Raw genomic sequence first — 15,751 nt, forward strand, 5'->3', positions numbered from 1 at the left:
TGATTCTTATCTAGTCACATAACTCTGTGAACCCAATGGCAACTATCTGGCTTGTTTCTTCCACAAAAGCCTCAAAGAAACCATATCCAAACTGGGGGCAGCCTAGAAACCCTATCCTGATGCCAGAATGTAGCCACACCTGCCCACAGGGTGGAGCCTCTGGGCTGTTCCTGCTGTTCCTGGGATGGTTTACAGCTCTGGAGATGGACACATCTGGATGCAGGAAACTACCACTGAATCTGCGAAGTTGTAAGTAGGCAGAGAACGTCCTGTGCCTTGTGCTCCCCATCAGCTGATTCCTAAATATTCTAAATGGCAGCATAGCAGATGGTCACCAGACCTGGCCCTTGATTCGTTCCTTTGCAAAAGAGAAACATAAAACCCTGTAGTATGGCCTTGGTGCTCCTGTAATAGCGCACCTTGGTTCCAAACCCAGGTCTGTCCATAACACGTTTCTGGGCCACTGTTGTTTTTTCCCTGGTACAGTGGGCCTAATAATAACGAATTTTGTGCGTTGTTGTGTCAAACCAGCGAATGTGGCCATGATATCCAGTTCTAGAGGGCAAGTCTGAACCCCTAGGTTGCTTCTTTTTCTATGTGACCCACAGGGACTTCAATCTTTAGCACACACATATTTGTTGTAAGGGCCCAGGATCCCTGAGGTCCTGGAGATACTAGTTTGTGTGTGGGAGCTGAGGGGCGTGCAAAGGGAGCAAAGGATACTTTCGGATGGAATGGATTTCTAGGACCTCTCACTGGAGACCTTTAGCTCCGAGAGGAACAGCCCAGTTTCCAGAAAGAAGGGATGGAACAAAAAAGAGGGGGTGGGCAAATGGTTTGGCGGGGAGCCCTGAACCACTCGGTGTTCCAGGGAGGAGGAGAAAGGAGGGCAGGCCCCAGACGGGAGGGAGGGAAAGAAGGAAGCCGAGGAGGAGTTTTCCAGCCTGGCCTTAGTGGCTCTGGCTCACTGCACAACCCCTTGATCTCCTGGCTTCCTCCCGCCCCTTAAGCGCGCTGTGCAGCCTGCTCAGCGAGGGAAGCCGGCTCGCCATGGGGAGCCTGGGACTCCGGCCGGTGCTGTTCCTGCCTCTGCTGCTGCTGCTACTGGTACTGCTGCTGCGGGTCCCACCGAGCCGGGGCTTCCCAGGTAGGAGCTAGAGATGGGGGGTGTCTCCCCAGCGGCACATCTAGGAACCTTGGAGCCCTCTGCTGAAACCCCTCGCCTCGAACAGCGGGAGGCGTGGGGGCGCCCTTTGTTTACTTTGAACTCAGTTTTCGCAGTCCTAGGGAGCGGGTAAAGATGTCTGGGGCTCCGGACTTAATACTTGAAAGGGAGTGCTATCAGATCACCCAGCGCTCAGAAAGAACCTGAGCCTGAGCACCTTCTGCTCCTAGGGCTCCGAGGTTTAAATCAAATCCTGTTGACTAGGAAGAGAAGTTTGGCCACGGGCTCACTAGGTTTTCTCACCACATCGCATTGCTTTTTTTACTTTTCCTCTCTCACGGAGGATTTGATGGCTGTCAGCGCTGTGGGCCTGGCAGCTTATTTTTGGAAGGAGCCCCATATCTTGGCCCCCTCTAGAGCTGCCAAGACTCGTGGACTTCATCAGCCCCTGGAACCTTCGTGTATCCTCTTGCCCCATGCCCTCCCCCTTCCCCAGTCACTCCACTCCCCCGCCCGCCCCGTGATGCATACTCCGGAATTCTGAGAAAGTTTGCTTCTCTGAGGGAGAAGTGCCAGCTGAGAGTGGCAACATGTGGCATGCACTTGATTAGCACCAAGGAAAGTGGGAAAAGCTCAGGGTTGTGCTGGAGGGCGTGGTCTCCAGCATCTAAGGGGACGGACCCTGGTATTTACTGGGTTTTCACAGGGCAGGGAAAAATACTCTTTGGAAATGCCTCTTTAAAACTTTCTAGTTAACAGGCCTTCTGAATGTGGGTCACAGTTATGTGACTTGGTCTGGCTGGGGGTTGGGGGGGGACTGGCAGTGGGACCAGGACTTCTTCCCATGCATGAACTGGCTTTTTGGAGCCCATTTGGTGGGATATCTTGCTCAGCCTTGATACAGGGTAGTGGGAGGCGGTTTAGTCCTGCCTCAACTTGGCATGCCAGACTTTGAACTCACCAAGGAAGGCCTTAACCCTTTTGAGGAGTAGATGGGGGTGGGATTGCAGGAGGTGAAGGGACTGGGAGAAGCAGAGGGAGGGGGAACTGGGGTTGATATGTAAAATAAAAAAATTAAATAAAAAACTGTAGTTAATGTCCTCACAATGAAGTGTTAGGTTAACAGAGAGCTTCAGAGGGGCGGGGCTCCCTGTGGTCTTGGAATGAAGAGTCAATCTTTGCAGAAGTTTTAGCTTTCTCTTAATAGAAAAGTGGAGACTTGAATGATAAGGTATGCAAATACTAGTTCGACATCACTGTGGGCAGTTTAAACCTGGGGCCTGAAAAGAATTGAGATAAGTATCCAGCGAGGAGCTGGTAGACAGACGTCATGTTCAGAGTGAATGAATGATGTATGACTTAATAGACAAGATTTGTGTTTTGAGCTGGTGCTTGCATGCTTGAAGTTTTGAAGGAACTGATTAGGGGCAAAATGCAAAAGATGTTTCACCTCCTTTACTAGGGGATTGTCATTTTATGAGGTTAGTGTCCCCACTCCCACCTCCCTGACAACAACTGTGTTAAAAGGAGCTTAGAGGGGACAAGAGACAGTCTAAAAAATTCTCAAATTCTGTTTGAGCCTGTCCCGTTTCATAGGCTTTTCCTCCTCTTTCCTGCTCCTTCCTCCTTTCTCGCAGCTTCTACCCTTATATAGTATAGTTTGCTGCCAAGCCTCAGACACCCACAGAATCCTAGATTGGCCAGCTCAGGCGCTACTGCTTATGTTTTGGGACTTTGCCCTTGGCTTGCTTGGCTCAGTTAAACAGCCTGAAAGTCCCTCCTTCCTCAGTCAGCCAGTAAACAGGTACCTCTTTGGCACTGTTTCTACTGATTCCTAACCTGCCATCTGCCTTTTCTCAGACACTGAGGAACCATTTTTCTGAAGATCCCTCCCCATTTTTCTAGCACATTTCTAGACCATTTCTTTTTTATTTATTTATTTATTTATTTATTTATTTATTTTGTTTTTCAATACAGGGTTTCTCTGTGGCTTTGGAGGCTGTCCTGGAACTAGCTCTTGTAGACGAGGCTGGTCTCAAACTCACAGAGATCCGCCTGCCTCTGCCTCCCGAGTGCTGGGATTAAAGGCGTGTGCCACCACTGCTGGGCCTGACCATTTCTTTTTTAAATCAGTTATTTTATTTTTGATATAATCTTACCATTTTCCCCTCCCTTTCCTCTCCCCCACTCCCTGATATAGACCTCAAGTCTTTGCTTTCTACACTACAGAATACTACTCAGCTGGAGCCCTCTCTTGGCACATTCCAAAGGAGTATCTTGGGAAGTGAGCTCTGCAGGGGCTGTTGAATCCCAACAGAGGGGATTTCAGTCCAAGCCAGAGATTGTAAAAGTCTGGGGAATATGCCAGACTTGTACATCTGGAGGCGCAAATCGTATTCTCTGAGTTCACTATTAGTTGTGGGGTGACAGGTTCTAAAGGTTGTCTCAGAGACAACCCCTCGGTAAGTGGACTTCATGTCTCCAGGAAGAGCCAGTTTGGATCTGGAACCTCACATAGAGTGAGCTAGGAATTTAGGGCCCCATCAGCACCATCTGAGTTCATATAGCAAATCTGTCAGAGAAAGGACATATCATTCCTGTTACCATCCAAAGAAGCTCTCTGGAGTTTTTCCAACCATGAATTCGATGATACAGCTTTTCTGGGCCTCTGATGTAGTCTTTGCTGTCTAGCAAAGACTGTGGGTCTACAGAAACCCACACAAAACATATGAAGTGCTCCTAGAAAAGTTGTCTGTGTTTGTGTTTGGATCCTTTGGATGAATGTGATTTTTCATTAATTCATTTCTTAAATGAATTCTTGAAAGCCTTTGTATGTCTCAGAGTTTGGAAGTTCACTCTACCTCCTGCAAGCAAAGTTGAGGGTGGAGAATGAATGCTGTGGCCATGGAGAAAGGCTTTGTGAGCCTTCCTAATACTGGAGAAAACAGGTAAAGTACGGTGGGTTCATTAGTTAGGAAAATTTAAACCTACATCAGACCAAGGCACAAGTTGTCTTTGGAACCACCATATCTGGAGATAAGTATTAGGAGCCGAGCACCTGGCTCAGGCTCTACAATTAAGGTCTCACCAGAAACTGGCTAGAAATTTCTATTTGTGTTTAAGGCATATAATCAACTGACAAAATTACTCTGCAATATAAAAGGAGATCTTCTAGAGAGAGGAGGGTATTTTCGTCTGGCATTGTCTTTGTTGAGAACACTTCCCGTACAGTAAATTGTTACCACTTTTCATTTCACAGATTCGTGAGTTGAACAAGGTACCAGAAACCATCATTAAGACACCAATTTCAGACCTTCCTGCCTCCTCAGTCCTTGCACCATAATCAAAGTACATCCCTTCATCCCTTTCCTTCTAGATGACAACCATAACAATCTCTGTTAGTGTCTCTGAAGCTAACTCTTTGTCCTTTTTTTGCCAGTCAAATACTGATTTTTTAAGTGAACTCTGTGTGTGTGTGTGTGTGTGTGTGTGTGTGTGTGTGTGTGTATGTGTAGGTATGTTCATATGGGTGTGTTCTTGTAGAATCTATGTCAGTATCAGGTGTCTTCCTCTGTTTCCTTCCACCTTATTTGTCCTCTGAGGCAGGGTCTCTCATTAAACTGGGGGTTCATCAGTTGGGCAAGACTAGCTAGGCAAAGAAGCGCAGGAATCCTCCTGTCTTCTCTTATACAGTGCTGGGATTACAAGTGTGCCACCATACCAGGCTTTTCAAGTAGATGCTTCGATCTGAACTCAGATTCTTATTCATATATGGCAAGAACTTACTGATTGAGCTCTATTCCCAGTCCCTAAATGGACTAATTTGTATGGGCTATATGGTTCCAGCACAATTTTCAAGTGTCCAGTCTTGGCTACCTATAACATAGTCCATATGCACTATGTGGCCCTGTAGTAATTTAGTTACTTTTTTTTCTTTGTAGATGCCACTGACTGTACCTTGGAGTGACCCACCCAGCCATTTGACTGTTTCAAATTTTCCCCATTATCTACAGCATCCACACTTTGATGAAATTAACTGACAAATCCCTCCTCCCTTTTTTCCTTCCTTCCTTCCTTCCCTCCCTGTGATGGGGATAGGACACATGACCTTGTATGTATATGCTTTGTGGCTGAGCTACACTCCAACTCTTGAAATTATTTCTGGATCACTGAAAGGGAAACATCCTGTCTTTCTTTACAAAGCACAGCTCCCTGTGGTCTTTATCACACATTTTATGAATTGTCAAGTTATGCACTCCTCTTCAATATTCTGAGTCCCTAAAAGATATGCTTGTATTGTGTTTTACCCTTATCTGTACTCCTGAGAATGCTTATCGGTCTACCTGATGCTGATGGGTATTTGTACTTATGGAATTTAATGAACCCTGAAACTCTGATGATCTGCAAGAAAGGTCCATGGATGGGTAAATGGGATTTCGTGGCACCAGGAATGTACATACATAGAAACTATGACTTGCTGGCCACAGTGTTTCATTTTAAATCTGTGAGTACCCTCTGTTTAAGCAATAACTGTCTCTGTTGGGGGCTGTAAGATGAGAGACTGAGTGCAGGTATGAACTGGAGTTTGTGTTTGCTTTTGTTGGCCACTTCATTCCATAGCTTTCCAAAGTAGTTGAACAGTTTCCTTAGTAAACACATATATATGTGCTACATCAACTCCCCTTTCAGTAAACACAAATAAAGCTAGTAATTGAAAGCAAAGAGAGTTTCAAGAGGTTTACTGTTGCCAAACTGTAACACAGTATGGAGTTTGTAATAGCCAAGTTATGATTAACAAAATAGCAATATGAATAATTCCCTCTCCAGTGTTGGTTTCTAGGGAGGTGCCTGAGCCAGCCTTGCATCTTTAACTGTAACATTTCGCAACTGCCAGCTTCAGTGGGCCTTTTGCTTTGAGAGGGGATGCTCCTTTCCTGGGATGTTTAAGTTCTGCTCTGAAATAGAATTGGTTTTGGCCTTCTCTAATGAGATCTGAGCTTTACCCAGAGACATCCTTTATCAAATGGTCATGAATAATGAAGAGGTTCTGTGCCTAGAAAAGAGGCCTAAACAGGGTATTCTGTTCCTTATTTACAGTGGTTTCCTATCTTCTGGGGAACTAGGCACAGTCACCTGGAGTGACCAACTCTATAATGTAAATATGTGATGGGCCGTGGAAGTACCTAGGAGCCATGCAGGAACTTGGCCTGCATGTTGAATGAAGGATGATGCTTGGAAATGCTGCTGCCTCGATGGTGATGCTGAAGATCCACTGTTGCACTAGAGTGACTTTGGACTTTACTAAGAATGCTTTGAAATTAGAACTAGAACTCTAGGCAGCTATTCCCCACATAAGGCAAAACCCCTATCCCATGCAAATCTGCTCTTCACTAGATGGTCTTCCTGAGTTGAGTGAGAAAATGAGCACTTAAACAAACAAATAAATAGATAAGTACACAAAGGATGAAATTACCAGAATAGGAGAACTTTTATTCAACCAATGAGTAGATGGTGGTGACCTCTCTTGTGAACGCCAACTATACAGTTTCCAGTTCTTATTTAAGAAGCAGCACTGGGCTAAGTGTGGCTCAAAAAAGATATACCACATCCAATGCCTAAGCTCAAACTCCAACAATCCCCAAAAGTAAAAATAAATGATAAATAAATAAAATATCAAACTAAGTAGATATAACCATAGATTTAAATTGTTCCCTGCCCTTGGTTAGCATGATGTCTGAGGTCTGGGAGAGGATATTGAGCCAATATTTGAGATATTGATGGTCTAAGTAGTTTTGAATAAGACTCAAACTATTCAGTTTTGAATATATTTGTGGCATTTAAAGGAATTTCCCAGAGTACTTCCCAGGGGGAAATAAATAAAAGATAATAAAATGTCAGCGATGCATGGAGTTATTCCAATTTTTTGTAGCTGCTGAGGTTTGATATGTTGCCAAGTATGTGGTCGATTTTTGAGAAGGTTCCATGTGGTGGTGAGAAGAAGGTATATTCTTTTTTATGTGGATGAAATGTTCTATAGATGTCTGTTAATCCCAGTTGGGTCATTACTTCTATTAGACCCTTTGCTTGTTTGTTCAGTTACTGGATGAAGGCTCTCTGATGACAATTAGGGTATTCACCAATTTGATTACAGGAGATGGCCAGTTTAGGCCACTATTGCTAGGAGTCTTAGCTGAGGTCATTCTTGTGGATTCCTGGGAGTCTACCTGGGACCTTGTTTCTCCCTAACCCCAAAATGTTCCCCCATTAAGACATCTCTTTTTATTACTGTCCATGTCTATCCCACCCCTAGGCTGTATGATCCCTCATGTTCCCACCCCACCCCCAGTTTACCCAGGAGTTCTCTTCTATTTCCCCTTCTAGAGAAATTCATGTGTCCCTCTTTGGACCCTTCTTGTTACCTAGCCTCTCCATGGCTATGGATTGTAGCCTAGTTACAGCTAATATTCACCTATGAGTGAATACATACTGTGTTTGTCTTTCTGGGTATGAATTACTTCACTCAGGATGATTTTTATAGTTCCATCCATTTGCCTGAAAATTCCATAACATTGTTTTTTACAGCTGAGTAAAACTTCACTGTGTAAATTGACTACATTTTCTTTATTCATTCTTTGGTTGAGGAGCATCTAGGTTGTTTCCATGTTTTGGCTATTATGAATAACACTGCTATTAACATAGTTGAGCAGGTGCCCTTGTGGTATGATTGAGCATGCTTTGGATATATGCCCAAGATTGGTATAACTGGGTCTTGAGGTAGATTGATTCCCATTTTTCTGAGAAACTGCCATATGGATTTCCAAAGTAGCTGTTCAAGTTTACATTCCCACCCGCAGTGGAGGAGTGTGCCCCTTACTCCACGCTCTCTCCAACATAAGCTGTCATCAGTGGTTTTGATATTACCATTCTAATAAGTGTAAGATTGTATCTCAGAGTTGTTTTGATTTATATTTCCCTGATGACTAAGGATGTTGAGCAATTCCTTAAATGTCTTTCAGCTACTTGAGATTCTTTTGCTGAGAATTCTCTGTTTAGATCTGTACCCCATCTTTAATAGGATTATTTGGTATTTTGATGTCTAGTTTCTTGAGTTATTTTATATTTTGGAAATCAGCCCTCTGTCAGATGTGGGGTCGGTGAAGGTCTTTTCCCATTCTGTAGGCTGTTGTTTTGTCTTATTGACAGTGTCCTTTGCTTTGCAGAAGCTTTTCAGTTTCATGGGGTCCCACTTATTAATTGTTGATCTCAGTGTCTGTGCTACTTTGTTATGTTCAGGAAGTTGTCTCCTGTGCTAATGCATTGAAGGCTACTTCCACTTTCTCTTCTGTCAGGTTCAATGTAACTGGTTTTATGTTGAGGTCTTTGATCCATTTTGACTTGAGTTTTGTGCAGGATGATAGATTTGGATCTCTTTGAATTCTTCTACATGCAAACATTCAATTATTCCAGCACCATTTGTTGAATATGCTTTCTTTTTTCATTGTATACTTTTGGCTTCTTTGACAAAAAACAAGTGTTCTTAGGTGTGTGGATTCACACTGGGGTCTTCTATTCAATTGCAATCATCCACCTTTCTGCTTTTATTCCAATACCATGCTGTTTTTATTAGCAGAGTTCTAAAGTAGAGCTTTAAGTCAGGGATGGTAAGGCCTCTGGAAGTTCCTTTACTTTATAGGACTGTTTTTTAGCTATCCTGGGTCTTTTGTTTTCCATATGAATTTGAATATTGCTCTTTTAAGGTCTGTGAAGAATTGTTTTGGGATTTTGATGGGGACTGCATTGAATCTGTAGATTGCTTTTGGTAAGATTGCCATTTTTACTATGTAATCCCACCAATCCATGAACATGGGAGATCTTTTCTGATATCTTCTCCGATTTCTTTCTTCAAACACTTGAAGTTCCTGTCATACAGGTCTTTCATATCCTTGGTTAGTATTACCCCAGGATATTTTATATTACTTGTGGCTATTATGAAGGGTGTTGTTTCCCTGATTTCTTTCTCAGCCCCTTTATCATTTGTATATAGGAGGGCTACTAAGTTTTTTTAGTTAATCTTGCATCCAGCCACATTACTGAAGGTGTTTGTCACCTGTAGGAGTTCCTTAGTAGAATTTTTGGGGTCACTTATGTATGTAATCACATCATCTGCAAATAGCAAAAGTGTGATTTCTTCCTTTCAAATTTGTATCCCCTTGATCTCCTTTTGTTGTCTTATTGCTTTAGCTAGAACTTTGAATACTATATTGAGAGTGGACAATTGCAGACTTGTTGCTTGGCTTTCAAATATTACTGCATTAATTTTCTGTACTGCTCTTATAGTTACCTGTAGTGTCACATGTGCCAGCAATTTGTTTTCTGATGTCACCATCAAATGAAACTCCAGTTGTATTTAGTGGACACATCTTCAATGAAGTTGCGCCCTAGTGTGCTCTAATGATTGGCCTTGGTCTGTGACTTATTGTGTGGGTAACTGAGCTGAGTGACCCTGCCTGGTTCAGGCTTCCAAGAATATTCAAGCAAACCGGTTAAATTCATGTCAGAGGGTGAGAATCAAGCCAAAAGTTTTCAGACCTATTGTGGACTGTTGAAGAAGTGGTGGTGTTGTTCACATTTCCCATTTTCTGAAAATCAGCTCCCACAAGGCCATTCCTTATAGGAACTCTGTAGACACATTGGCACTGACAGTGTTTGTCAGACCAAGGCTGTGGTAAAATACTGTTTCTTCTCAGATTTTCACTCAGCTTTTTAGGGAGTAGAATCATATCCTTTCAGTATTAGGTATATGTAGGTCTAATGCCCTCACCAATGTAGTCTTATTAAGTTTTCTATTGTCATAGCTTAGCAGGGAACCTGGCTCCCAAAGGGTAATGACATGCCAGTAGGGGATGCTTCTGGCTGGCTTCAACCCATGCATGTGGATGAGTGTCTCCAGCTCTATCTAGATTTCTGTAGGAGTTTCTGTCTTTCATACCAAGATTCCTCTGAACAGGCTGCTTATTTCATGTGCTGTGGAACTTCAGGCAGTGAGGATGCCTCACACACAAACTCTTCATGCATTTTTGGTAGGCGCCTCTCAGGCCTGGCCAGTTGGCATGTCTGGAGTCACATAGGTAGTTAGAAGTAGAGATGTAGTTAGAGCTCAGTGAAGTGAATTGCCTTCACCACTTGTAGGCCTGTGTCTGAATTTATGTTTTGTGTGACTACTACACATTAAGCACTTTTCTGGGCTCAAAAACTAGACAAACTCCTCAAATGAATTATGCTGCACCTCTCCCTGAGACCCCATCCAGCATGTAACTCAGCATCAATATTTTTATTAATCCTTGGGTGTACTCTTACTCATCCAACTTGGTAGGGTTACTTGGGGAATTTCTCAGTGGTTTTTGAGAAGCTTCTGCGCCAAGGTCAGCTGTTGATCTCTTTTAAGAACATTGGGGTCTCAACCTAGATGCCCCTCAACCGAGGAGTGGAAAGAGAAAGTGTGGTACATTTACACAATGGAGTACTATTCAGCAGAAAAAAAAACAATGGAATCCTGAGATTTGCAGGCAAATGGATGACACTAGAAGAAACCATCCTGAGTGAGGTAACTCAGTCACAAAAAGAGAAACATGGCATGTACTCTCTCATATATGGATTTTAGACATAGATCTGGGGAGTGCCAGCCTACAATCCCATGGCCAGAGAGTCTGGGAAACAGAACCTTCATTCAGTGGCTGATGGAAGAAGAGGCAGACTCCCACGGCTAAGCACTGAGCTGAACTCAAGAAAGCCAGTAACAGAGAGGGAGGACTGATGACCAAAGGGATTAAGACTGGGCTGGTTTAACCCCCAGAAACAGCTGAACTGACAAGGGTTAACTCTTGAATCCCAGGCTGATGCCTGGGAATCCTGCATGGGATTGATCAAGACCCCCTGAGTGGGGGTGTCAGTGAGGAGGCCTAGATAATCTATTGAGCCTTGGGCAGTAGATCAGTATTCATCCCGAGTATACACATGGACTTTGGACTCCCATCCAACAATGTGAGATGCACTATCACCATGAACTCTTGGGGGGAGGGTCTAGGCCCTGCCCTGGATGAAATGACAGACTATGGACACCCCCATGGAGGGCCTCACCCTCCCTGGGGAAATGAGGGGATAACAAGGGGGGGTTGTGGGGAGGGCACGGGAGGAGGGGAGGGAAAGGGAGAGTGACCTGGAACTGACTTGTGAAGCAACCCTGTTTCTTATCTAAATTTAAACTTAAAAATAAATAATAAAAAAAGAACATTAGGGTCTCATAAGCTTTGTCTCTACACCACTTGTTTTGAGTTGCACACCTGATTTGTGGTGACATTTTAACAGTTTACTGAGACATAAATCACCTACTACACCATTCACCCATTTAAACTGTGCACTTCAATGGTGCAGTATATTCATAGAGTTCTGTATCCATCATCTTAATCAATTTTAGGGCATTTTTATTATCCCCCAAAGAAACCTTATGCCCTTTGACTGTCATTGCCCAAACCATTATCACTCTGACTGCTAGGCCTATTTGCCTGTAGAGATTTGCCTATTCTTGACATTCTCTATAAAGTAATACAAAACTTATCTTTCTGTGAGTTGTGACTCTATTTAGCACAATGCTTTTAAGGTTAATCCTTGTTGTTACTTGGTTCCATCACATAATTATTCCATTCTGTGAATATACAAGTGGGTTGCTTCCACCTTAAGTCTCTTAGGAATAATGCTGCAGTGAAAATTTGTATACAGATCTTTGTGGGGACATACACATAACCTCTTGTCTAGATGTCTAGGATTAGAAATTCCGGGTCATATGCTCACTTTAAAGTGAAACATCCAAGAACCTACCAAACTCTTTTCTAGAATGACTACCTCCTTTTACCTTCCCATTAGTAACGTATATTCTTTTTTTATCATGATTTTTTTTATTTTATTAGCCAGAATTAAAATTTTTTGTTTTGTTGAAACAGTTTTGGCATCAGAATTATATTGGCTTCTTTAAAAAAAAGGTGGTAAGCCTTTCTTTCTTTTTTTTCATAATTATTTTTTTTATTTTTCCAGTTTAAATTTAGATAAGAAACAAGGCTGCTTCACAAGTCAGTTCCAGGTCCCTCTCCCTTTCCCTCCCCTCCTCCCGTGCTGTCCCCCCAACACCCCCCCAGTTATCCCCTCATTCCCCTAGGTAATCTATTGAGCCTTGGGCAGCAGATCAGTGCCCATCCCAAGTATACACACGGACTTTGGACTCCCATAGAACAATGTGAGGTGCAGTCTCACCCTGAACTCTTGGGGAAGGGTCTAGGCCCTGCCCTATATGAAATGACAGACTATAGTAACGTATATTCTAACATCTGTACAATGTCAGCATCGCTGATTGTCTCTTCTGTTAAGTGGCATCATATGATCCCTGCTCATTCAGAGTTTCCCCTCACATACAGAGTCACTAAACTGTGTCTTTTCTGCAAACAATGAAAAGATGCTGGCTGGAGAAAGCCAATCGTGTCTATTCCTTCACTGCTGGCTGGAGGAGTATTGCTAGCCCACAATGAATGTCTCCATGAATTAGAAAAGGATGCCCTGTTACATGGGCACAGAAATCTATCTGGAGACAGACTTTGGTCTAATTTAGAAAAAGGGGCAGGCCCAGAACTCAAGACTGGGAAGGGAAAGGCTGGCTAGCGTGATGAGCCTGGTTGCTCTTTTTCTGGATATTATGGTGTGGGAAACTCCCTGGACAGACATGTAAGCTATGCTGAATGATAGTGGTTTAGCCTCAAATGAGACACAGCTATGGATCTGGTATTCTTTTAAAACACTGATTGTTTAAAAAGGAAAACAAAACAAAAAGCTGTGCTTAAATTTCAGCATGATCCTCGCACCCTTGGCTCATCTGGAATCAAGTAAAAAAATTCAGCCATATAGGCCTCCCCCAAGACTTGCTGAATCAGCATCTACATTTTAACAAGATCCTGCTGAGGATCTGTAAACAAAAAAAATTTTGAGTATAGGTCTGATGACTGAGCACAGCTCTTTGCCAAAACAGATTGGCTTGCCTTTTTAGAATCACCACACAATGGTTCATTTCCTCTCCTCTCCCTTTTGTGGTTGGTTTTGACTTCATCGCTGAATCTTCTGGAATTCCATTTGTTAAGTACTTTACATTCCCAAGATAAACATGTACACCTTTAGGTTTCTATTCCCTTCTGTATCTCATAACACAAACTCAAAGCTTCAGGCCATCATCTCTTCGTTTGTTTTGTTTATGGTATTTTTTGTTTTGTTTTGCTTTCTTTCTCTCTCTTTTTCAGGCCCTCAACTATTTTATTTTAAGTCTGCTGAGCAGTTCAGCCCATGCCTGGCCTAACGCAGAACAACAGTAAAACATAGATTGACTGCTAACAGGGGGCTTGTGTAGCTTTCCCTTGCAAATAATAATTTTAACTAGTTTAAAAAAAGAACAGTAAGTTGGGTCTAATGGCACAGCTCTGTACCATGGAAAGCTAAGGCAAGAGTATTAGTGAATTTGAGACTAGCCTGGGCTAAAGAGTGAGTCCAAAGTCACCCTGGGGAACTTAGTGATAGCTTGGCTCAAAAAGCAAAAAGGAAATTGGAGATACGGCTCAGGGGGAAAAAAGCTTTCTTTTCACACTCAAGGTCCTAAGTTTAACCCCTGGTATTGAAAAAGGCAAAGAGGAAGGGGAAGAGGAGGGAGTGGAAGAAGGGAAGAGGGAGGGAGAGGAAAGAAATGTAGACCAAACAGGGCTTCTCCTCCTCGTCCTCCTCGTAGCAAGGCTTGATTCTAATTATTCTCAGAATAATAGAACTAACTAACTCTTTAAGCCTGAGTTGAAATTAGCTGTCTTCATACTAGAAACCAATGTCAATGAGGTTAAAGGAGCTGGCAGTTTGGAGGGTGGGTGAAAGGAAGACCAGAGGTCAGGAGAACACATCAGTGTCTTACTTTAGGCCCTGAAAATTCCACAAGTTGGAAAGGCTAGAATGACTGAGTTGTTTAATAGCATCTAAGAGGGTTATTTGTGGGTTATGTTTGGGTGGGCTTGTGGTTATGAACCCAACAATGGTCCCTAGGAAGACCCAATTGCAGAGTCTCATGAACTTTAATTTGATAGATCTGGAGCAGGGAATAGTTAATTTGTATACAGTCTGTAATTTAGTCCAGGCGTGCCACATTTGGCCCCCTCCTATTTTCATATTATCGGTCGAGCAGGAGTTTTAAGTGGTAAAAATATTCCAAAAGAAATTCCTAATTATTTTCTTGTCATTGGAACATAGCTGTATTAATTCCCTTGAGTATAATATGTGCCTGCTCGGTGATAGAAAGATAATATTGACTGGTCTTGACAGAGATCATGTCTTATGAAACTGAAAACAGTGTGCCTAAAAATTTTGCCAACGCTTAATGTAAGGTCTTGCTTTTTAAAGTGTAAATCAAGATTCAGATTTAGAGAAATGTTGGATTTTGAATACCACTCCAGACCTATTGCAGCTTGCCTTTTTTTAACCAGAGATGCCTAGGTATTTGGAATTGCTTCTTCCCCGCCAGTAGACTCAGCTCAGGACTCATCTTGGAGATCTAGACAAGCATGTTGTAACTCACACTGTAGTCAATCTATATGGCACACAACTGTGTATCTAGTTTTCTAGGTTTGGGACTGTAACACCCAGATATCTCAAACTCTCTACAAACTTAGTTCTCAATGGATTCTTTCCAGTCCCTGGCTAAGTCCCAGTGTTCTAATCCAATTGGAAATGGCCTGGCCTTTGCTACCTGTTGACAGATTGCCTTGATACTGGCACCGTTGGAAGGTGCAGACTCTTGTTTCTCTGTATGCACTACCCTGCCAGGATCTTGCTATATGATAGGGCTCAAAGCCCTCTTATGTCTCCTACACACTTCTTTGAAGCGCTTCCCAGAGGTGAACAGATATCTCCTGTTTATGCATGTTTCATTGTCATTAAGTTGAGAGATGCTCAGTACTAAGGTCCACTACAGTTTGTCCCCCTCCAAAACTCAGAATGAAATTTGGTTAGCAGTGTGGTGATACTTGGATATGAGACTTTGAAGAGATTCATAGAACACCTGGAAGAATTAATGCCGTTCGCAGGAGTGGGTCCTTACTTTCATAGGACTGTATCAGGTATAGTGATTTTAGATTATTATAAAGCAAGGCCACCTCTCATTTGGCGTCTATACACACATACTTACCCTTCTCATTCCAACTATGGGTTGTTATACAACATTGTCTCCTACCTTTAACTTCCTAGTCTCCAGAACCACCAACCAAAATAAGTCCATTTTCAATCACCCGATCTCTGGTGTTTGGCTGTAGCAACAGTAAGTGGCCCCAAACACAAGGTTGAATATGTTTCTGTAGCACAGGACTCTCATAATCATCAATATGTTAATATAGCTTGTTACCCCCTGATAGAGAACAGGAATAAGCATCTCAAATCATGACTCCCAGACCACTTTAGGTAGCAGCACCACCCAATTATGTGAGGTATATAAATTCTCAGGCCCTACCATAGGACTACTTA

General features: G+C 42.8%; 1 protein-coding gene across 2 annotated transcripts in view; it reads left to right on the top strand.

Annotated features, from left to right (window-relative positions):
- The first annotated feature begins 940 nt into the window (after positions 1-940).
- Srpx (sushi repeat containing protein X-linked) overlaps positions 941-15,751 on the top strand; it is a 70,198-nt gene continuing 55,387 nt past the window's right edge. For both annotated transcript variants that reach the window (XM_040733721.1, XM_040733722.1), the window contains exon 1: positions 941-1,147. In XM_040733721.1, coding sequence (XP_040589655.1) covers positions 1,051-1,147 — 97 coding nt within the window. In that variant the 5' untranslated portion in view covers positions 941-1,050. The remainder of the gene's footprint in view (positions 1,148-15,751) is intronic.

This window comes from Mesocricetus auratus, unplaced genomic scaffold (genome assembly GCF_017639785.1).
Source record: "Mesocricetus auratus isolate SY011 unplaced genomic scaffold, BCM_Maur_2.0 Super-Scaffold_100033, whole genome shotgun sequence".
Classification (NCBI taxonomy): Eukaryota; Metazoa; Chordata; class Mammalia; order Rodentia; family Cricetidae; genus Mesocricetus; species Mesocricetus auratus.